This window comes from Sminthopsis crassicaudata, chromosome 2 (genome assembly GCF_048593235.1).
Source record: "Sminthopsis crassicaudata isolate SCR6 chromosome 2, ASM4859323v1, whole genome shotgun sequence".
Taxonomy (NCBI): domain Eukaryota; kingdom Metazoa; phylum Chordata; class Mammalia; order Dasyuromorphia; family Dasyuridae; genus Sminthopsis; species Sminthopsis crassicaudata.
Genome location: NC_133618.1, coordinates 329,075,039 through 329,100,565, shown reverse-complemented (window position 1 = coordinate 329,100,565; position 25,527 = coordinate 329,075,039). Strand labels below are relative to the sequence as shown.

Below are 25,527 nucleotides of genomic sequence, written 5' to 3'. Positions count from 1 at the left end.
AAACTATCAAAAATTAAAGATACCTTTTTTCTTGGATTGGCATGATAAAAGTCATAGACTAGGTGTGAGAGAGATAAAGGACTCAGATGAAAAAGAGGGGATTTTTTAGCTATTATTAGGTGTTAAAGATGACTCTCAAAGAATAGGAGAGAGGTATATGTTTAAATAGATGATGAAATTGATGACAAAATGGGAATTGATAGAGGTACACAATTTCTTTACATCCTGATTTGAATCCTCTCTTACAAGCTTTAAGGAGGCAGATCTAACTTTTGTGTTCAGAAGACAGGGAGGAATCTTTATGAAGGTCTCTTCTCATTACTAGCTCTACCCCTACCATAGACTATGACTATGTTTTTTTTCATTTTCCTTGCTGTATCTCACCCATACCATTGTTTTATCATTCAGTTTTATTTGGAAGGCTTTCCATATCTACTGTGGATCTTCCTTTCCTCCTATTTCTTATCTAAAGGACAGATATTTGTATATCTTGCTATCAAATCAAATTAAATATGATGTAAAGTTCAATCCCATTTATTTCCTGAAGCTTTTCCCCAGTAGTGTTATCTTCTGCATTCTCTCTTTGAAAACTAGATTTCCAAGGTACTTGGATTTATATTGAAACTCTTTTCAAAACAGTTTACTCTCTCCTCTTTTCCTCTATTTCCTCAATTCCCCTTACAACCAAACATATGGCTTAGTCCTCATTCATCTCATGTTTGGATCATAAAAATCTCATGCATCTCTTTCCTTTGGCTCTTTAGAAATTTTTTTTTTAAATACCATGTGCATTCAAGATGTGTAAACAAAAACAATTTACTTCATTTTTTTCTTTAGCCATATCACTGCTGTTTCAAAGCTTTTCCTTGGAATCCTTTGGCTTTTTACATTAACTTCTAATTACCTTCTTTAAAAAGGTTCTAGTCCAGCCTATCTACTGCTTTAGCACCATTATTTTCCCTGCATTTTATCCATACCAATCTGTCTTCAGACAATTTTTTTGGAAGTTACTGAATCCCTTTCTCATTTTCACTGTCCTTCTTGATTTTTCTTTGTGAAAGATTTTTCCTCATTTTCATACCTACTCCTTTCCTTGACTGACTTTCCTTAGACTTAGAACTAACTAACCTAGCATAAACTATGTGCTAGAAGAGGAAATCAGAAATAAGTATAATATGAGTAGAGTGAAGTAGGCAGAGAGAAGCCAGAAATGAGACAAATGCCAAAGGAAATAAATGTTACTTATTAGAGGAATAATATTACTTTTATTTAAAAAGCAGAAATAAGTATTTCAACCAATAATATTATAATGATTTTTAATATGGTACTAGAATAGCCTTCATTGTTTAAGCCTTGAACTTGGTTGTTTCTTATTTGAAACATGAATGAGTTATTATATAGCCTGCTTAATCCCATGTGAGACCCTTTTCTCAATATGTGGAACATATATATACTTAATAAATGCTTCTTGATTGCTGGTCAAATATAAATTTGATCCACAAAGAATAAATAATTATGATTTCTTTAAAACAATCAAAATATTATTTTAATAGTTTTTTTTCCTTTAAGGAAAAAAATGAAGAAAACAATCACCAGCATTTGGGAAAGGATATATTATCTATTTCTCTCTATGTAGCTACATTTATACATATCTATCAACCACATCTATTCATCTATCTGTCTATCTATCTATCTATGTATATATCTATCTATGTTTGTATGTATCTTATTTTTCCATATCTCTCCATCAGTTTAATAGTCTTTTTACCTATTCTATTTTACCTATCATTTATAATCTTTATTTTTGTTACAGGAACTCCTGTTTGGTTCTATATGCAAATAGCACCAATAAGAAATGAACATGAAAAGGTTGTCTTATTTCTGTGTACTTTTAAGGATATTACCCTGTTCAAGCAGCCAATAGAAGATGATTCTACAAAAGGTAACTTTGAATGATTTTATTACTCTTAAGATATGAGCTTCTACTTAATTACCAACTTAATGTTTGTTAGTAAATTCACTTTGTGAATGACCAAAGAAGTGCATTTGTGGTAGTGGTAAATAACAGTGGTCCAAATTAATATTTCCATAATCTCAAAGCCACCGTGATATGAATTTTCCTGACTCTCTCTAATTAAAACATATGATTATGTCAATAATGGAATAATATAAGAAATTATTTCAATTATACACTGAAGAATTGAGATAAGATTTAAAGGAAGACTTTTTAATTGTAATGGTTAATAAAATTCAAATAGATGTTAAGAAATTTCAAGAGCTCTTTGATAGAAACCTTTAAGAATGGGATTCCATAACCCATGATCTGAAGTAGTTTAGGTTTTGTATTGATTGCACAGTTCTTTCTAATCCATCTTACTTTATTCTCTGTATATGTGTGACTTTGGGAAGAGAAAATATGTTAGATTTAGTTTGAAAAGATATTTTTATCATCAAAAATGCAAGTAGAAAAATATAAAAAGTGTGACCCTCATTCTTCTGGAGTATAAAATTCAGTTACCAGTGCCATTCAATGAGACCACTTCAGAATACCAGTTTCAGGAGTTCCAGTAGTTATTAAAAAGCTTTATTTTATTTTTTTCTTTTCCCATCTCATTTTCATTCTCATTTCTTTCTGACTGGCCTGTGCTTAGATTAGAAATGGATGTCATATAAAAGGACACAGTCAAATACTCATAAAAGTAGTTTTTTATGATATGTTGCTTTTAATAACCTCTTAGGAGATTGAAAATAAGATGGCTTTAGCAAATTTGTTATTTTGCATTTGACAAATACTGTTTTTTCTTGCTACCTCCTATCCCCATAGCCTTCTTATTTCTTCCTTCTGCTCTAGCTGTCCCAGTTTGGAACCAAAGTATTGATTTTGTTTTAGGCTGAAATTTCAATTAAAAGCACTGTAATTGCTTTTCCCTTATATTAGAGATAGCACTTGTACCATCTAACTGAGATAATAGCTCAGCCTTTAGCATAAGCCATAGTAGTTAATAGTTAAGACAGAAGAAAAATATCTCACTGGTCATTACAAAATCACTTTGTAATATTTGTAGAACAATTAATTTTTATGTTCCTTAAAATGTTAAAAATCAAATGTTAACTTTCTTGAGTTACTGAACTTCTTTCTATGGTTTTCCATAATTTATTATTAGAATATGACTCAGGAACTAGATAATAGAATGTGGATTTAAAAGTCATTAGAGTTCAATGACCTCTAAGCAATATACTTTTTTTTTTTTTGACAAGCTAATGGTGGTGTAGAGAAGATAGATTTGTAATAATTCTAAAACATATTAATCATGACATTAACAATAGTTAATTCTACCCCCCCAGACTTCTTCACATAGTTCATGACTTTATATCTCTCTAATTCATTTATCATACATCATAGTTTATTATCTGGTTCAAGGGCTGGTCTCTCAAACTCAGGGTTTACATGGACAGGGTCAGATCTTGGTGGCTCTCCTTGTCCCCAAATTATTATCTCTGACTTATTGGGTCTTGCCCAGAATTGCCTGTGGGAAATCTCAGATTATATTTCTTATTTAATTCTCCACAGATGTGCATAAAAGAACCTTTATTTCCAATGCAAGTGTTTAGGCCATTAATGTACAAGTCAGATATAGAATAGTTTTTATTTTTCCTTATACAAAATGCATAAAGAGCTCATAATACAAGAGATAGTTCACTTCATCTCCATTCCACCTTCTCCCATGACTGTATACTCCTTCACAGCACCATATTATGGCTTTAATTCCCTTTGAAAGGGAAATGAATTTGGGAATATTAAATGAACACTCCACTGAAATTCTAGTGAATTCCAGTTTTACTACAAAAACCTTATGATACTAAACTAAAGACTTGAACCTTCTCCACATAAAGGTAATTTGAAGTTTTATAGAGGCAGCATCCTTCTGATTAGACTGACTAGACAATCCAAATAATGCATGACAAATAAAAGAAGGTAAAGCCTGTTTTGTTTTTTGTTTTTTGTTTTTTTCTATTTTGCAGCACATTATAGTCTCTTGCTGAATTTCCATTTCTCAGGGAAATATATGTGATAATCTTCTCATTAAGAGGCTGGTGCTGCCCAAGAACATTCCCACACCTTTTCTCCCACACCAGAAGACTGGATTCTGGGATGTTTTCCTCCAAGAACCTAATAACTTCCCTCTCTCCAGAAGACCGAGTATCAAGTTCTCTAACTTAGGGTTGCTAAAGATTAGAACCCCCAAACTGGCATTTCTTTATTTCATTCTCCCTTTATTTTTTTAATATAGGGAAACAAAACATTTAAACATTCATTTAAAATTTTCTATTTCCAAATTCTTTTCTTCCTTTCCATCCCTCCTCCTTAAAAAGGTAAGCACTTTCCATATTACTCATATTGTGAAAGAAAACACAGATGAACTTCTCCATAATCGAGAATAATAATAAAAATTTTTAAAAAGCCTTCTTCCATTTGCATTCAGACTCCATCAGTTCTTTTTCAAGGTATGGATAGCATTTTTCTTTTTAAATCATGAGTCTTTTAGAAATGTCTTGGATCATTTTATTGCTGAGAATAGATAACCACAGCTGATCATAACACAGTATTGCTGTTACTATTTAAAATATTGTTCTAGTTTTGTTCATTTCACTTTGCATAAGTTTGTGTCTTCCCAGATTTTCTGAAAGCATCCTATTCATCATTTCTTATAGCACAATAGTATCCCATCACAATCATATATGACAATTTGTTCTATCATTCCCCAGTGGATGGGCATCCCCTCAATTTCTAATTCTTTGCTACCACAAAATTGCTATGATTATGTATATATAGGTTTTTTCTCTTTTTCTTTGATGTTTTTTGAGATATTTACCTAGGAGTTGTATTGCTGATTCAAAGGGTATACATAACTTTATAGCTCTTCCAGCATAGTTCCAAATTGCTCTCCAAAATGGCTAGATCCGTTCACAATTACACCAAAAGTGACTTTGTGTCTATTTTTCCATAACCTTTCTGATATTTGTCACTTTCCTTTTCTGTGATATTGTTCAGAATTGCTTAAATTTTCATTTTTCTAATTAGTAGTGATTTAGAGCATTTTATATGATTGTACAGAGCTTTGACTTCTTCTGACAACAGTGTCTATATATCAATTGTCCATTTATCGATTGAGAAATAACTCTTATGAATTTGACCAAGTTCTCTCTACATTTGAAAAATGAAGCCTTTATCAGAGAAACTTTCTGTACCTTTCTTATTTTGTTTCTAATCTTGATTACAATGGTTTTGTTTATCTAAAATTCTATAGTAGTCCTTATTTTTGTTTAGTTATAAATTCTTTTCTTATCCATAAATTTGGCAGATAAACTATTCCACACACCTCTAATTTGCTTACAACATCATCCATTAAATCTAAATTGTGCACATTTTTACTTTATCTCAGTATATAGTGTGAAATGTTGTTCTCTATACCTAGTTTTTGTCCTGCTTCTCAATTTTCTCAGCAGTTTTTGTCAAACAGTTGTTTCTTACCCAAAATCTTGTGTAAAGTGTTTGTCAAATACTAAATTACTGTGGAAATATACTACTATATGTTTACTTAATCTATTTTATGGATCCACCTATTTATTGTCTAGTGCCAGATTGCTTGGATAATTACTGCTTTATAAAACACCTTGTGATCGGGTACTGCTTGCCTTATCTTCCCTATTATTCCCTTGATATTATTGAGATTTTGTTCTTCCACTGAATATAATGTTCTGTTTTGGTTTTCTTGGGGTCTCTGGAAACAGCCTTCATTTCAGTTCAGTAGTCACCACAGAAGTAGCCAGGGGTTGAAGTCCAAATTCTTAATTATCTCCTTGCCTGGGGCCTGGGCCAGCTTTCTAGAAGTCCTCCTGAATGTATCTTGACTTCTGTGGGGGAGGCAGGAGGACACCACCACCACCACCACCATCACCACCACCACCATAGTCTCTGTCTTCCCTCCTTCTGATTCTGACTGAGTTTGTCTGAGTTTATATGCTCTCTTATCATAAGTGTCAATCTTGCGGAACTATATTAGGTACTAAGTGCATGTACTGAACTAGAGAACTGTTAAGCACTATACTAAATAACCATTGTCTCTATCAATTCCATTCACTTAGCAGCTTGTAAGAATCCTTTGTTTCAACTTCAGAGTTCTGACCCATAACAAGTGAATATTATTTTTTCTTGCTCTATGAATTTTTTTGTAATTTTATTGGTGTGGTACTGAATAAGTAAATTAATTTAGGTAACATTGTCATTTTTATTATGTTTTCTTGGTCTATTCATGAACAATTAATATTTTCTAGCTGTTTAGATTTGACTTTATATTTTGTGAAATTTTGTTATTGTGTTTAAATCACTGGGTTTGTCTTGGTAAATAGACTCCCAAGTATTTTACATTCACTGCAGTTATTTTAAATGAAATTTCTTTATTTTTTTGCTGCTGGACTTTTTAATATATAAAAATACTAATGTTTATATGTATTTATTTTGTATCCTGCAACTTTGCTTAAGTTGCTAATTGCTTCAATAATTTATTAGTTGATTTCCTGAGGTTCTCTTAGTATATATAGTTTTGTTTTCTCATTGCCTGTTCTAATTCCTTGACTTTTTTTTTTTTTTTTTGTCTTTTATTACATATACTATATAGGTGGTATTTCTAGAACAATATTGAATAATAGTGGTGACAATTGGTATCCTTACTTCACTCCTGATATTCCTGGAAGTGTTTCTAGTTTATCCCCATTATAGATAATGATTGCTGATGGTTTTAAATAAATACTACTTATTTAAAGGAAATCTTCATTTATTCCTATGTTTTCCAGTGGTTTTAATAGGTATGAGTGATGTGTTTTTTCAAAAGCTTTTTCTATATGTACTGAGAGGATCATATGATTTTATTGTTTTTGTTATTGATAATAGTCAATTATACAAATAGTTTTCCTAATATTGAACCAATCCTGAACTCCTTATATAAATTCCACCTACTCACAATGTGGGACATACATAAATGCATATACACACACACACATATACACACACACACATGCACATAACATACAACCCTTTGTGATAAATTGCTCTAATTTCCTTTTTGTTATAATCTCCTTCTTAGCATTTTATTTACAATTTTCACATCAATATTCATAAGTGAAATTGATATATAGTTTTCTTTCTCTGTTTTTGCTCTTGTTTAAGTAATAGCAATATATTGTATCAAAAGAAATTCCATAGGGCTCCTTAATAAAAAAATTAAAGCTTTTTTAATAAAAAAAATTAAAGCTTTTTATTTTCAAAAACATATGCTTGAATAATTTTTCAACATTGGCTCCTATAAAAATCTTATGTTCCAAATATTTTCCATATTTATACAATTATCTTGCTGCACAAGAAAAATCAGATCAAAAAAGAGAAAAATGGGAAAGAAAACAAAATGCAAGCAAACAACAACAAAAATTGTGAAAATGCTATGTTGTGATCCACACTCAGTTCTTACAGTCCTCTCTCTGGGTGTAAATGGCTCTTTTCATCACAAGATCATTGGAACTGGCCTCTATCATCTCATTGTTGGAAAGAGCCACGTCTATCAGAATTTATTATTATATACTCTTCTTGTTGCTGTATATAGTGATCTCCTGGTCCTCCTCATTTCACTTAGCATCAGTTCACATAAGTCCCTCCAGGCTTCTCTAAAATCATCTTGCTGATTATTTCTTATAGAGCAATAATATTCCATAACATTCATATGCCATAACGTATTCAGCCATTCTCCAACAGATGGGCATATATTCAGTTTCCAGTTTCTTTCCACTAAAAAAAAGGCTGCCACAAACATTGTTGTGCTTGTGGGTCTCTTCCCTCCTTTAAGATCTCTTTGGGATATAAGGTCAGTAAAAATACTTCTGGGTCAAAGGGTATGGATAGTTTGATAACTTTTTGAGCATAATTCCAAATTGCTCTCCAGGGTGGCTGGATCCATTCACAATTCCTCCAACAATGTATTAGTTTTCCCACATCCCCTCCAACATTCATCATTTTTTTCCCTGTCATCTTAGCCAATCTGATAGGTGTGTAGTGATACCTCAGAGTGCCTTTCTCAATCAATTATAATTACGAGCACCTTTTCTTATGACTAGAAATGGTTTTAATTTCTTCATCTGAAAATTGTCTATTCATAACCTTTGACCATTTAGCAACTGGAGAATCGTTTGAATTCTCATAAATTTGAATCAATTCTCTATATATTTTATAAGTGAAGCCTTTATCAGAACTCTTAAATGTATAAATGTTTTCCCAATTCATTGCTTCCCTTCTAGTCTTATTTGCATTAATTTTGTTTGTACAAAAACTTTTAAACTTAAGATAATCAAAATTATCTATTTAATAATGACTTCCAAGGCTTCTTCTTTACCTATTTGTAGAGAGCCACAGACAGTGGGGGAACTCTCAGTGAGGTATAAGACCCTTTATCCCAGAGGGAACTTGCTGACAATGTCTTGTTCGGTTCTCATCTCCCCTTTAGTCTCATGCCTGGTTAATTGATCTGTTCTTCTCCTGTGTTTATTCATATAATCATTTAAAGATTTAAACATTTCCTTAACCTCTGATTTGGTTGCATCCAAAAAATTTTGGTATTTGTCATTCTTTTTAATGAAATTACTATTTCTAGGATTTGTTCTTTGATCCACTCATTCTTTGAGATTAGATTATTCAATTTTCAATTAAATTTTAATCTATTTCCATTAACCTTTATTGAATAAAACATTATTATATTTATTGCAATACTGAAAAGGGTGAATTTAATATTTGTATTTCCTAAGAAGTTGGGGGTAGGGAAGGAGACATGACAACCTGTGTTCTACTTGAAACAGAGAGACTTGCAGTAAAAGATGCATTTTACACAATAATAGCAAGGTGCTTACAGTTAGCACATGTACTAGAGTTAGCACATGCTCAGTGTTCTGTGGTATTAGTTGGCACATGCTCAGTGTGCTGTGATGATGTAATTTTACTAAAGCATTTAGAGCTGAGAGAACTTGAAATAAAGGTACCCCATATTTGTCCATCCACTTTGGTCTCTGCCTCATCACTCCTTCTCTAAGACTTGGGCTGGTCCCAAGAGCCTGTAGAGAACTAGTTCAGATGGTTTATTTTGGTACCCCAGCATGGAGGTTCTGGAAAGCACAGTACATTTTGGCACTCCAACTTGGGGGCTCTAGAAAGCACATTATACCTATTTTTCTAAATCTTGTGTTATTCTGACTGTGACTTCATGATATTTCAATTATTTTTTTTGGACTATTTAAAACATTTTTTCTTAAACTAGAATCTCTGGAATTTGGCTATAATATTCTTGAGAATTTTCACCATCTATTAGAAGATCAGCGATTTTTTTTTCAATTTCTGTTTTACTTTCTGATTCTAGATTATCAGAGGAGTTTTCCTTGATAATTTCTTGGAAGATGATGTCTAGGTTCTTTTTAGGATACTAGATTTCAGGCAGTCCAATATTTTTCTTTGATTTCTCCTCAGTCTATTTCTCAGATCATTAATTTTTCCAATGAGATATTTCACAATATCTTCTATTTTTTATTCTTTTGATTTTCTTTTATTATTTCTTTGTGTCTAATGAAGAAATGAAAGCTATATAATAAGAGGAATGGACTAGATGACTTCTGAGGTCCTTCCCACCTTTGTATCTATGATCTTAATGGGGGCCTAAGTTTAATTATCAGCATTTTGACACAAACTGAAAAAAAAAAAGAATAATTTTGAGATAATGTTCTATTTATATGTACTGGAACAGTGGTACAATACTATGCACTAAGCTCTGGAATTTGTTTTAAGACTTGTCTGTTTTGGACTTCATCCAAGGAAGATGATTACTGAATCTGAGATGGATCTCATCATAACATTGCTCCCCATGGCATATACACCCCACAAAAATAATAATGAGTCTCTCAATGTTTTACTGGGAATTTAAAGTTACACTTTATTTAAGATTTTGAGTGATGTCGAAGAAAATCAAACTTATAGATTCCTATACAAGTATAATTAAGGCCCAATTTTCTTAATGTATTTCTATAGGCTTGATGTTATATGTCTTTTGTGTTATAGTAGAACAAGCCTAATTCTGGGAATGTGATGCTACATGTACCAACTGAAACTATTACTACATTTAGTTTGTCCTCTTTTATAGTTAGGTCTTTAAGGCAGGCCAATTGCTTGAGGGCAGTCCTTGTATAAGATTTAAGAAAAAGTCCATTTAGAAAGTAATTTGTTTTTGGTCAGGTAAGAGGAGAAGGTGAAAGTTCCTCTAGTAATGTGGTGGTTCACTTTTTAGCATGGTAAAGAAAAGAAGAACCAGTCTAAGGGAAAAAAAAGATTTTGTAATTTTTTTCTGTTGTGTATTCATTTCCATCAGGTATATCATAGAACAAGTAAAAATGTCTTATTAACCTTTATTAACCTTATTAACCTCTTTTATACTCAGAGCTTATATTTGACTCTCAGAATATATATAACCTCTTACCTTTGATCTAAAACCCATAAATTTTTGGGCAAGGTGCATGAAGAGAAAGCCAGAAATTTTCTTTTTGCAGGGAATAAATGTTCATCAATAATGAAATATTCTTAATGTGATCATTACAGAAAAGTTCTTAGGAGTTACAAGTATCATCTTCCCATATTAAAATGTAAAACATTAGATTTATTGATTCCCTTATGTTTTCTATTTAATGTTTTACCTTTATATGCTTCTTTTAAGTCTTGCATTTGGAAGCCAAAATTCTATTCAGTTTTGGTCTTTAATTAGGAATTCTTGAAAGTTTTCTATTTAATCAAATATAATTTTTCCCTGAAGAATTTTACTCAGTTTTTCTGGGTATACCATATTCTTGGAATCATATTCCAAATCCTTTGATCTTTTAATGTGGATATTGCTAAATCCTGTGTTATTCTGACTCCATGATATTTGAATTATTTCTTTCTGACTATTTATAACATCTGGGGTGACCTCCTCATTGTATGTATAAGAAATGATGAGTTAAGATGCTTGTTCGGGTAAAATTCAAACTCATATCTTTTTCTCTTCTATCATTCTCATATCTATTCTAAGTTTTCTCTTTTACTTGATTTTCAAAATCCCTGCACTTTTCCATGGCCTGAGACCAGTTCTTATTTTTCTTGGAGGCTTTAGATGTAGGAACTTTGATTTTGTTACCTTCTGCTGAATGTATATATTGATCTTTCTTGGCACCATAGTAGCTTACTATGGTCAGAATCTTTTTCTATTGTTTGCTCATTTTCCCAGCCTATTACTTGGTTGGCTTTTACTTCTTTGTTAATTTAGGGCTCTATTTCTAGGATGGAGGGTATGAAGTTCAAGCTTCAAGGCTTTTATGCAGCTGTTTTTAAGATCCTTCTAGGGATCTTAAGAATTTTTTTCTGCTCTGCCATTGGGAGGAAGATTCCTGCTCCACTATGGCTATAAGTTCTAGTGTGCTAAAGCAGCAAAGTCCTTTCTCAGTGCTAGTAAAGAGACTTCCTATAGGCTAAGGCCTTTAGAAGCTACTGCCCACTCCAGGTTTGCTAGTTTCCCAAGGCCCTCTAAACCTTGTTGATATAAAGCTTTTCTGCTGACTTTCCAATTTATCTTTGATGTCTCTGGGCTGAGAAATCTGGAAACTGCTAGTGCTACCACTGATTTAGAGGCCTCAAGGTCCATGCCTGCTTGCTTAGTGCCCATACTGGGACCAGAGACATGCTAACATGGCTTATGCTTTGATTGCATGCTGGACTCCCACCCTAGTGCCATAAATATTTCCTGCTGAACTTCTAAGTTATCTTTGGCTGGAAATTGTTCCACTTCAGCTTTTTGTATGTACTGATGCTCTAAAATGTGTTTGTAGTCATTATTTAAAGGAATATAATGGGCTTTGAGAGTGTGGTGAATCCCTGCCTTTATTCTGCTATTTTAGTATCTGTTCCCCCAAAATGATTTTTTTAATGCCAAATCCAGTGCTCTTTTCACTGCATGTCATCCTGTACAAAGTTTCACAATACCAAGAAAAGTGAATTTCCTCAATGGTCAGACTGCAAGTATATATATCCTTTGGAGAATTTTCACTGTAAGAAAATTAAACTTGATTTCAGAGACCAATAATACCTTTAAATTGGAATCTTTTCTTTGTGTTCTATATTGTGAAATAACAAAATATGGTATGCATACCATTGGTTCATTGTGAAATGTGCAAAGTTGATTTAATAGTTATATTATACTGGAAAGAACACTAGATTAAGAGATGAAAGACCTGAGTTTGAACTCATGATCTGACATCCATTCACTGGGAAAATCAGTCAGGATGAAAAAAAATAGCTTTAAGCTTTCCATGTTAGCACTCAAATTACCTAACCCACAGGTTAATTATGAGTATCAAATGTGATGATGTAGCTACAGACCATTACATAAATGAGAATTATTATGTTAACTTGATTTTGAGGTTGAGATATGGGCTCCTTTCTGCTATCAAAATGTTGGCATATTGTTTATGTCAGGGATCCTTAAACTTTTTCCACTTGCAGCCTCTTTTCCCTGAGAAATTTTACATAGGTATGTAAATCAAACATTTACTGATGATAAATCATAATTTCTTGACCTCTAAATTCAGGTACACAACCCCATCTGGGGTTGTGACTCACAGTTTAAGAATCTTGGTTTTAAGTTTCTTTTGGTTTAGGAAGATATGCTCAGTAAATCATGATGGTTCAGAACTGTGCTCCTTCTCCTGATCCCCACCCTACAAAAACCACCTAATAGGGAACATTATTTCTTATAATATACTTACTCTGATTTCATACTCTGACTAATAAGATGGTCTAATTTTGTGAATTTATATACTTTTTTCTTTCTCAGTCTTTAAGAATAATTTATGAAGAAGGGGATAGAAACTTGGACCAGTGATTTAATTGGTATAGGGAATGGCAGGATTTAGATGCTCCTTCTGTTAATGTAGGTCAACATTTCATAAATTTAACAATCTTATTATAGAGAGATCTAGGAGTCCTGACATGCCAAAGATTACAAAGACAGCAGGTTTCAGAGGTAGATTTGAATTAATTTCCTAGGTCTATTTGCCTCTGAAGTCAGATCTCTAGCTATTATGCAGCATTATCTTCCAATTTATGTAGTGTATGTATATATGTATGTGTGTGTGAAGTGTTTTTTTTTTAAGTTTGATAGAATTATATTTATACATCTTAATACTTTATCATGGTTTAATTCTCTCTTATTCTGTTGCTCTGATAATATTCTGTCCAGGAAATAGAAGAGAAAAATATGGGATTTGAGTGTCAACTCTTGCACCACCACCAACAAAACAAAACAAACAAACGAAAAACAACAGTCAACCTACTTATTTTAATTTCAATACTATCATTACAAGATTTTTTAGATGGCACTTTCCCTTCCTTCCCATTGCTACTGAGTTGACACCTAATAGAACCAATCTTCAAATTTTTGTCTTCATTTATTTAAGCCTTTAGTAAGTATTGGATAGTACTTTTTTTCTGAGCCATTTAGGAGGTTGAAACAATCATGTTCAATTCATGCTCAAGTACTGTTAACCACAGTTTATTTGTGTTTGCTAGATCAAAAAAAGACTGCCCTTTATAGAAAAGAAAAGGAAGGTAGCATTATCTTTGGGGGCTTTGTAATGAGTGTTGTAGATTAGGGTCTTTTATTTTACCAAAATGAACTCTACTTTGAAAGATAAGAAAGAGAGAGTATTATGACATGGAAACAAATATTATATATGAATGAGCATGAATAAAATGTTTAAAAAGAAACATTAAAATATTGAAAATTGTGTTGTAGACACAACTTTGGAATATTTGGTTTGTGATTCCTTTTATTGAAAAGAAACAGTTTAGTGAATTATAATTGTCTCTGCTACTTCTTTGTACATTCACTCAAAATTTATTAAATAATTTTATGTACTATGGTAGGCACTGGGGAAATACAAGAAAAAGGATGAGACAAAGTACTTCTTTTTGAGTCACTTAAAGTCTATTAGGAAGGGATAAATTATATACACAGATAAATACAGTACCAATTAGACCATGAGAAGGTCATTAAAGTCTAAAGTACTGTGTGATCTTTATAAACAGATGTGAGATATTTATTAATTATATTACAGACCATTTCTTAACCAATGGTTTTGAAGTGTGGTCTGCAATAGGCCTCTGATGATTTTCAAGCATGCATAATATAACATTAGTTTATTTATATCATTCAGGGCTAAATGGTTGATGAGACTTTTGTCCCACTGAACTGTTAGTATACAAATGGAGAGGAGCATTGCTCTCAATTATTATAAGCAATTGAACAATTGATTATTTTAAATACTTGTGGTTTGCTTATTACTCATTAGCCAAATGTGCATATCACAATTGAATGCTATTTTTTCAATTTAGAAAAATGTATTTTTTAAAGTTTTGGGTTCCAATTCTATACCTCTGTCTATCCCTTCTTCCCTTTCTTCCTTTCCCCTTCCCTGTTATGGTAATCGATCAGATATAGGTTATATATGTACAATTTTATAAAACATTACCATTTTACTCATTTTTTGTTTAATAAGACTCAAAAAAAGAGAGAAAGAAATAAAGTGAAAAATAGCATGCTCCATTCTATAGTCAATCAATATCAGTTCTTTCTCTGGAAGTGGATAGTATGTTTTATTATTAGTCCTTTAGGATTGTCTTGAACAATTGCATTGCTGAAAATAATTAAGTCATTCACAGTTCTCCATCAAGTAACATTGCTATTACTGTGTACAATGTTCTCCTTATCCTGTTCATTTCACTATGCATCACTTCATGTAAGTCTTTCCAGGTTTTTCTGCAATCATCCTGCTTGTGATTTCTTATAATAGAATAATATTTCATTCTAAGCATACACCACAGCTTGAAAAGCCATTCCCCAATTAATGGAAATCTCTGATTTTCGATTGTTATCTATCACACACACACACACACACACACACACACACACACACACACACACACAACTGCTAAAAGGTGTTTGTACAAATAGGTTTTTTTTCTCTTTATTTGGGAGGTCTTTGGGATAACATTTCTTTTGGATTCAAAAGCTATGCACACATAACCCTTTGGGCATAGTTCCATATTGCTCTTCAGAATGTCTGGATCAGTTCACAATTTCATCAACAGTATATTAGTGTCCCAGTTTTCCCATATCCCCTCAAATATTTGACATTTTTCCTTTTTTTTTATCATAATAGTCCCTTTGATAGGTGTTAGGTGGTACCTGAAAGTTATGATTAAGAGCATTTTATGTGACTGTATATACCTTTGATTTCTTTGTCTCAAAACTGTTTGTATTCTTTGACTGTCAAATGGCAGTTATCATTTGGGGGAATAACGTACATTTTTTATATATTTGACTCAGGTCTTTATATTTGAAGGATGAAATCTTTATCAAGGCATTTGTGGCAAAAATTTCCTCTAATTTTCTGCTTTCCTTATAATATTGCTTGTACTGGTTTTATTTGTGCAAAAGCATTTTAATTTACAAACCCAAAATTATCTATTTTATATTTTGTAATTGCTCTATACCTTCTTTGAAACCAATTTCTTCCATTATTCATAAATATGATAGGAGAATTGTTCCATGCTCTCTTAATTTTCTTATGGCATCACCTTTTGTATGTAAACCGTGTATTAATTTTGATCTTATATTGAGATAATAGTTTATGCCTGGTTTCTGCCATACTGTTTTTCAGTTTTACCAAGAGCTATTTTTGTCAAATAATGTTTTTGTCCCCAAAGTCTGGATCTGTAGATTTATGATATATTATACCACTCATTCACCACTCTATTTCTTAGTATCAGATTGTTTTGATAATTATTGTTTTATAATAGAATTTGAGATCTGGTACAGCTAGACCACCTTCTTTTGCATTTATTCTTGAGTTTTTTGTTTTTCCAGATGAATTTTGTTATTATTTTTTCAAGCTTTATAAAATAATTTTTTGATTGTTTGGTATGGCAATGAAAAAATGGATTATTTTAAATGGGATTTTTCTTTCTATCTCTTGCTGCTGAACTTTGTTGGTAATATAAAGAAATGTTCATATTTTGTGAGTTTATTTCATATCCTATAACTTTGCTAAAGTTGCTAATAATTTCAAATAGTTTTTAAGTGATTGTCTAGATTTTCTAAATATATCTGCAAAGAGTGATAATTTTGTTTCCTTATTGTTTATTATAATTCTTTTAATTTCTTTTTCTTTTCTCGTTACTATAACTAACATATCTTGTACAATATTAAATAATAGACATAATAATGGGCATCATTATCTCCAATTATATTGGGATAGCTTCTAGCTTATTTCTATTTCAAATAATTCTTGCTGATCGTTTTAGATAAATATTACTTATTTTAAGGTAAGCTTCATTTATTCCTATGCTTTCTAGTACTTTTATTAAAATGGATTTTTCTGCATCTAACAGATAATCACACAATTTCTATTGGTTTTATTGTTGACATAACCAATTATGTTAATGGTTTTCCTTATATTGAACCAGTCCTGTGTTGTTGGTATTAATTCCAACTGGTTATATTATAAGATCCTTGTATTATATTGATGTAATGTCTGTTAGTATTTTATTTAAAAATTTGGCATCCATATTCAATAGAGAAATTAGTCAATAATTTTCCTTCTGATTTGACTCTTCTTGGTTTAGATATCAGCACCATATTAGTGTTGCAAACGGAATTTTGTAGGACTCACATTTTTCCAAATAGTTTATATAGTACTGGGAGTAATTTTTCTTTGGATATTTGATAGAATTTGCTTATGAATCTGTCTGGTTCTCAAGATTTTTTGGGGGGAGGTCCATTGATAGCTTGCTCAAACTTTTTCTAAGACTGGTTTATTTAAATATTTTATTTCTTGTTAATCTGGGTAACATTTTTTGTAGATATGTATCCATTTTATTTAGATTATCAAATTTGTTGTCATATAATTGGGCAAAATTACTCCTAATCATTGTCTTAATTTCCTCTTCATTTGTGGAGAATTCTCCCCTTTCATTTTTGACACAAGTAATTCAGTTTTCTTCTTTCCTTTTAAAAATAAAATTAGCCAATGGTTTACTTATTTTACTGTTTTTGCCTAGTCTTATTTATTAGTTCTATGGTTTTCTTTCAACTTTAATAATTTCTCTGTTGATAGGATTTTGTATTTGGCATTTATTTGGGGATTTAAAATTTATTCTTTTTCTAGTTTTTGTTTTAGGTGCATACCCAATTCGTTTATCTGCTTTTTCTATATTGTATTGATAAAAAACAATTGGGGTAGACAAATTTCCCTAAGTATTGCTTTGGCTGTACCACATAAATTTTGGTTTGTTGTCTCATTTTTGTTATTTTCATTTATGAAATTATTGATTGTTTCTATGATTTATTCTTTGATCCACTTTTTTTAGGATTAGCTTATTTCATTTCCAATTAATTTTAATCTCTCTTCCCCGTGTTCATTATTGGATGTGTGTTTTTTTTTGACAGTATATATGCATGAGTAATTTTTTTATAACATTATCCCTTGTATTCATTTTTCCAAATTTTCCCCTCCCTCCCTATACTCCCTCCCCTAGATGACAGGCAATCCCAAACATTTTACATGTGTTACAGTATAACCTAGATACAATATATGTGTGTAAATCCAATTTTCTTGTTGAACGTTAAGTATTAGATTCTGAAGGTATAAGTAACCTGGGTAGATAGACAGTAGTGCTAACAATTTACATTCATTTCCCAGTGTTCCTTCTCTGGGTGTAGTTGTTTCTGTCCATCATTGATCAACTGAAAGTGAGTTAGATCTTCTTTATATTGAAGATATATTGGATGTATTTTTAATTTCTTTGAAAAGGATACATTTACTGTTTCTTTTTTTCTTTTTTCCCCCCCATGGTTAAAGAAGCTAGCACTTTTGATTTACAAATCCTGGTCAAAAGCACTCTTGAATTCTAATGATACCTGGGCTTTCCCAGCCCCCATCGGATCTGAGCTAACTTGGGCTTTCCCAGCTCTCCACTATCTGCTCAAGTTTCCCCAACCCCCACAAACAGTTTCTTCCTTATCTAAAAACCCATTGAATTCTATTCAATGCTAACTCTGGCCAAAACCAGCCAGGAGCCTGGGACTCCACCCACCTTCAAGATGATTAAAAAGGGAACTCTGGAGCCCACTCTTTGCAGGAGCCCAAACATGGCATTCTTACATCAGCCATGCCAAAAGTTCCTGTCTGCCCGGTGCCAGCTTTGGCTTTACTCTTCCTTCCAAACCCCTACAATAAACTTTTTTTTTTTATATCAATCTAGGTTTGGGGGCCTATAAATTCCTTTACAGGAGACTCTGTGCTGCTACTAGACTGAATTTAACTATGTATCTTTGCACAGAACCAAATGGAGTTACCCCTTACCTAATTCTCATCAGTAGGTCTTGGAAGTGGGTTTGCAGGAGAGTGGAGCCTCATGAATTGCCTAAGGCATGGAGTATTGCTGTAGGACCCCATCTTTGAGGCTGGATCCTGCTGCTGCCCTTTGGCCTTGCCCCCTTCCCATCCCAGTCAAGTGGATCTTTCCTGCATACTGGTAAATTCCTTTCCTGTTTCTAGATCAATTCTGAGGTAGTTCTACATTTTTTTAGAAGGGAATTTTGAGAGGGCTTCAGAGGCTTCCTTATTCACTACCCCATCTTGGTACCAGAATCCCATAATTTTTTTTTTCTTACACAGAAAACTTTTACTGAAATGCTATAATTTTCACAGTGGGGCAATATTATGATGTCTTTTATTGTAACTGATCCAATGCTACAGCTGAACATAGGCTGGAAGAGTACTTTCTAAAAGTGTTAACCTGCCAATTGATGGCACAGCTAATGATATATTCTGTTTATGAAAAAGGAATATTGTGACCATTATTTTGTTACCAATGCCTCAGTTTGGGAAGGGGCTCAGGTTGGCCAAACTTCATACTCTTCTTGTCTCTGAGATTGATTTTGAGACTTTGACATCATTTCCTGATGCAAGTACTTTTCCTTTCCAATTTCAATATTCTCTCAGCTCCCTTTTGTATGTTATCTACCCTAATACAATGTAAACTTGAAGGCAGAGGCTGTCTCTCATTTTTTCATTGTATTTGTATTTGGCACATAGTAAGCATTTAACAGATTCTTGTTATCTTACCTTATAGGGAGAAAGATATAAATATACCTTAAAATTTACTTTTATTTCACAAATTAAAGTTCTTGCATTATCCTGGTGAATCAGAATCACATCATTGTTTTATCAAACATGATTCTTAAGGCAATGTATAATTCATTCTTCATGAAAATAATATTGTAATAAGCTTCCATATACTCAGACCACTTTATTTTTGAATTATTTGTTGGATAGGCATGTAAATTGCAATGAACCAAGAAAATCACACACCATTGAGAAAAGCATTAAAATAAAATATGTCTTTTCAATGCAAGAGTTTGTAGAGGAAGGATTGGTTTTTAAATAGTCTTATATTTTGAAATTCTGCCAGACCTGCAAAATATATAATACATGACTAAAAAAACATTTTATAAAGTTAACTGTTAATAGTATCTATGGACCATTTTCTATTATTTATGGACATTATAAATGTATTATGAAAAATTCAATAGAAATAAAATATTTATGCCCTTATATAGCCATGGGTTCTAATTCCAGTTATGTGTCTGTGGTTGGGTCACTTCCTTAGCTGTAAGCTATATGATCCTCAAAATCTCTTTTAGGCCAACATTATATGGTTCTTTTACTTTGGGGCTGTCTATAATCTCCAAATGAGTAATGATATAGCTTATTTAAAATTTTTTTTCTTGTAATTAGCACTATGGTTATAATAAATGATGGAAGGAACACACACTTTGGTAATTTTCTTTTTTAAAAATTTTTTTATTAATTTTTATAATTATAACATTTTCTTTGACAGTACATATTCATAGGTAATTTTTTTTTTTTTACAACATTATCCATTGTACTCCCTTCTGTTCCAAATTTTTCCCCTTTCCCTCCACCCCCTCCCCTAGATGGCAGGTATTCCCATACATATTAAATATTTTATAGAATATCCTAGGTGGTAATTTTCAAAATACAGGCTAACCTTTCCCTAACAAAGAGCTAATTAAGATGAAAGAAAATATGTTTCTGGGGGAAAAAGATTGAATTTTTTTTGTCCTAATTGTTGCATTTCAATTGATTGAATACCAAGGATACTTAAAAATAACAATCCTTAAAACAGTGCAGAAAGAGGAAGGAGTTTTGGCTTATGGCTGTTGTAAATGAAGCTTTTGCATCCATTGGAAAGAGCTTTGAGCCAAAAAGAGCTGGATACTAGTTTTGGCTCTAACACATGAGTATTGCATGAGTGCAGGGGCTTTATTTCTTTCAGCCTGTTTCTTTATCTGTAAAATGGGAATAATTATATTTCCTCACAGGATTATTATAAGAAAAAAATGTTTTATAAAACTTTAGAGTAACAAGAATATTAGGTATTGTTATACCAGCATAGCTGGTATACATTGTATACAAAAATTATGAAGAAAAAAAGAATGTCATCAAAGAAATATATGGGTTAAAATGAAGATTGGCTATTAAATAGTACAAAAAAAAAATGATTACTGTGTGTTCCATCTGTATTCTTATCAAAGGAGGGGAAATCTAGGTATACTCTTAGGATTTTGGGTGGGATCTCTATGCTGAATTTATGGAAGGGCAAGGACAATAATAGGATTTACATACAAGTATTAACATAGAATAGGCAATTGTGAAAGGTCTTTGGTGATCTGGTATCACATATCTCTCAGTATAAAATAAGAGGAAAAAGTACTCTAGAATTAAAAAAAAAAAAACAAAAACAGAAGATTTGGAGAAAATACTCTAGGAATAATTATCTGAGAATAGAGAAGAGAGTTCAGAGTCATTAACTCAGTACAGTATCCTATACAGTGGCAGACAACAGAATGAGGCAATGTTTCCTCTTCCTAAGCCTATTATGAGAACATTTCTTTTATTCTCTACCTTTACCTCAGTTTCTCTTTACTTGGATTTGCAGTCTCAGTTTATGTGCATGTAAAATGGAGTTAATTAATGTACTTAGGGTTAATTAGATGATTTCTAAAGGGCTAGACTTTCCCAAGAGAAAGTTTCAGTACTAGAAAAGCAGATTCTCTCTCTCTCTCTTTTTTTTTTTTTTGCTCAGCTTGTGATGATCAGAACCCTTTCAGGTCTGAGACTTATTATTAGCAGAGCAGGCATCTATCCTGTGAAGAGTAAACATTCTTCACATTTTAAACCAGAGTTTCATGGTAGCTCAGTAACTTCTTATGCTACTGGTATATTGTTTCCTAAGATGGCATTGAAGATGAGCCTGGGATTCTTCAAGCATATGCTGAGGAAGGGAAAAGAAACGTGGATTTGCTTTTCATGACCTCCACAGTATGCAGAAAGAAGAGGCCTTCATTTCTAGGGTGGTTAACTGACTCTCTTTTAAAATCAAATTCCACTCATCAGTCATCTTTCTTCTCTTTAACCATATTGTGAGCTGGTGTTTTTGTTTTTGTGATCTCATTCATTGAAATAAAAACATTTATTTAAATATCAATATGAGTCAATGTTGGAGAGGCTGAAGAGAGACAAACACACTAATATGGTATTGGTACAATGAAGTTTTCTAGTCTTCTGGAAAACAATTAGGAAGTATGCTAAGAAAGTGACAAAAATATCTATCCTGCATTCAAGTACATCAACGGCAGAAACAGGAATATACATGCAGGAGAAACTGAGCAAGATAGAGATTAGAGAACAATTTAATAATTTATTAAATGGGAGAGATTTACTGGGACCAAATGGATCCACAGTTGGTCCCAGGGCTGAAGGAGACTATCTTCTGGAGGAATCTAGCCCTGAAAGTCAAATGCAAGACTCTTTTATAGGGCAACAAGAACAATGACATAGTGGGGAAGTACCTGGATGGGGATGACCTAATGGGGGAAGGCACCTAGGATGACATGATAGAGGGAGGTACAAGATTGGCTCCTGATATTCTAATGACATTTAAAATAGATAAAGACCTTTATCCCATCAAACATTAAGAGAGAATAAGTATAACCTTAGGTCTAAAATATAAGACCTTTATCTTATCAAACATTAAGAGGGAATGGTTATAAGCTGAGGTAGAGTAATTGAATAGGACAATTAGGAAAAGAGAACTGTGGCACAACACACACACATACACACACACACACACACACACACAACACCAAAAACTGATACAATCTAAATGCCCATCATTTTGGAATTAAATAATCAAATTTTAATATGTAATAGATGAATAGATGATAAATAGATTGATAGGTAGATGAATTGATGGAGAGAGCATTTATTAAATAATTGCTATGTACCAAATACTGCACTGTGTTACATGAATGTAATATGGCACACTGTGCAGACATAAGAAAAGGTGAAAATGAAAAATTCAGAGAACCATGTTTGTACATTGATGCAGACTCAGGAAAACAATGTATACAATGATTACAACAATGTAATTTAAAAAAACTTCCTCAAATAACACTGAATACTCTGTAACTAAAATGACCAAAGTTCTATTTGAAGAAGAAATTAGAACATAAACTTTTTTTTCCTTTCATTGAAGACATAGGGAACAATGAGTGTGCATGAGACTCAGCTAATGTGTTGGTTATTTTTGTTGAACTTTTTTCTTCCTTTCATTTGTTGGTACTGTATTTTTTATGGAATGGGAGAGACATATTTGGAAATGAAAGTAGCATAAAAATTAAAAAATGACAAAATTTAAATTAAAGACTCTAAATCCAAATGTTAATAACTCAGGAAATTTTCTAGCTTCAGAAATATGCTCCTGAAACAATATTTCATATGTATAGAATTTGCTCTGTATTTAATTCACTCACTCTCAATGAAAAAGGCTAAGTGCCTCTTAGATTTATAGTTAACAGATATTTTGTTCTAAGGTAGATAAGAATTGTTTCTATCTCCCCCCTTTTTTATTAAAATGTTTATTTTCAAAACATATAGATAGATAGATAGATGGATAATTTTCCACATTTACCCTTGCAAAACTTTGTGTTCCAAAAGTTTTCCCTCCCTTTCCCCACTTCCTCCCCAGACAGTAATCCAATATGTTAAATATGTATAGTTATTCTCTCTATATATATATTTTCACAATTATTATTCTGCCCAAGAAATACATATATATATTAAAAAAACCAAAAAAACAAAATGCAAGCAAACAACAACAAAAAAAGTGATACTATTTTGTGATCCATATTCAGTTCCCACAGCCCTCTCTTTGGGTGCAGATGGCTCTCTTCATCACAAGACCATTGAAACTGTCCTGAATCATCTCAATGTTGAAAAAGCCACATCCACCCAAATTGAACATTATATAATTTTGCTTTGCTATGTACAATGATTTCCATTCTTTTTGCACAGATCATGGAACTGAATAAGAGACTTTAGGTTCCTTGCCTAAAGTTATAATAGATAACTAGTATTTCATAGGCTACAATATAGATACCCTAATTTTTAAGTCAGTTCTCTGATTATTAAATTAGGTTGATTTTTTGTACTGAGAATACCTTTATTCTTCGTACTAATTCTTTAAGGTCTAGAATGATCTATGTTGCTCCCAATTCTCCTTTGCCTTCTAGTTGATGTTTGAAATTTCACTGAGTTCAATCATTTTACATTTTAATTTCTATTAAGCCCTAACAAGTTAAATTCAAGTGTAAAAGAAATGTGTATTTTAAACAGTAATTCCAAACTTTTTTTTTTTTTTTTGGGAAAATGAAGATTCTTTTAAACTTAAAAGCAAAAATCATTCATGATAATAGTTGGTTGAGAAAATGTACAATGATGAAATCTACTGTAATTTAGTAATGATCTTAAATTCAAGTATATTTTTTTAATCTTAAAAACATTTTATTAGGGACTACAAACACTTTTTTTGTGTGTCAAAGATATATCCTTACTAGAATGTATTTTAATACCTAAAATATATGATTACAAAGCAAATCAATTATATTGAGATACAATTTTTTTCTGTCTTTTTTTTTTTATTTGCAAAGCAATTGGGGTTAAGTGACTTGTTCAAGGTGACACAACTAGTAAATATTAAGTATCTGAGGCTGCATTTGAACTCAAGTTCTCCTAATTTCAGGGCTGGTGCTCTATCCATTGTGTCATCTAGCTGCCCCATTGAAATACTCATATTATTATTATTATTATTTTTTAACTTTCATGGACCTTAGGTTAAGATGTTTGCTTCAGAATTTTTTTTTCTAAAAGTTATGCACCAAGACTACAAACAACTTATGTTCATCAGGTAATAAAAAAGAATGTTGAGTTTAATTGGTCAAACTAGTGACTATTTCTCTAGAGAAAGGTAAGTGAATACAGTTTGTGTGAGTTAGTGCTTTTTATGTAACTGCAAAGATAATCTATTGTGCTGTGTGTTATAACATATATTTGTAATATCACACACTTAGTAGCCTACATCATATATTTTCTCTCCTATGGATTTTATTGAAAGTTCTATGGTTGATTGTCTGGAGTTCTCTAAGTATATCATCATATCATTTGCAAAGAGTGATAATTTGGTTTCCTACTCTAATTCCTTTAATCTCTTTTTCTTTTCTTATTGCCAAGGATAGCATTTCTAATACAATATTGAATAGCAATGGGGCAACCTTGTTTCACCCCTGACCTTATTGGGAAAAATTCTGGTTTATCCCCATTGCATATGATGCTTGCTGATGGTTTTAAATAAATACTAGTGACTATTTTAAGGAAAAATCCATTTTCCTTATACTCTTTAGTGTTTTTAATAGGAATGAGTGTTGGACTTATCAAATGCTTTTTCTGCATCTATTGAGATAATCATATGGTTTTTGTTAATTTGATTATTGATATAGTCAATTATGCTATTAGTTTTCCTAATATTGAACCAGCCCTGCATTCCTGGTATAAATTCTACTTGGTTGTAGTGTATTATCCTGGGGATAATTATCTGTAATCTCTTTTCTTATATTCAATTAAGATTTTTGCATCAATATTCATTAGGGAGATTAGTCTATAATTCTCTTTATCTGTTTTTGTCCTACCTGGTGTAGGAATCAGCACCATGTCTGTGTCATAAAAGGAATTTGGTAAGAGTCTTTCATTCCCTATTTTTTCAAATAGTTTATATAGTATTGGAGTTAATTTTTCTTTAGATGTTTGGCAGAATTCACATGTAAATCCATCTAGTGCTGGAGATTTTTTCTTAGGGAGTTGATTAATAGTTTGTTCTTTTTCTTTTTCTAAAATGGGACTATTTAAATAATTTATTTCCTCTTCTGTTAATCT

At 31.9% G+C, this 25,527-nt stretch overlaps 1 protein-coding gene across 1 annotated transcript in view; it reads left to right on the top strand.

Annotated features, from left to right (window-relative positions):
• Nucleotides 1-25,527, top strand: part of KCNH5 (potassium voltage-gated channel subfamily H member 5) — a 472,518-nt gene that overhangs the window by 63,939 nt on the left and 383,052 nt on the right. Inside the window, exon 4 of the mRNA XM_074290315.1 lies at nucleotides 1,814-1,942. Coding sequence (XP_074146416.1) covers nucleotides 1,814-1,942 — 129 coding nt within the window. The remainder of the gene's footprint in view (nucleotides 1-1,813; nucleotides 1,943-25,527) is intronic.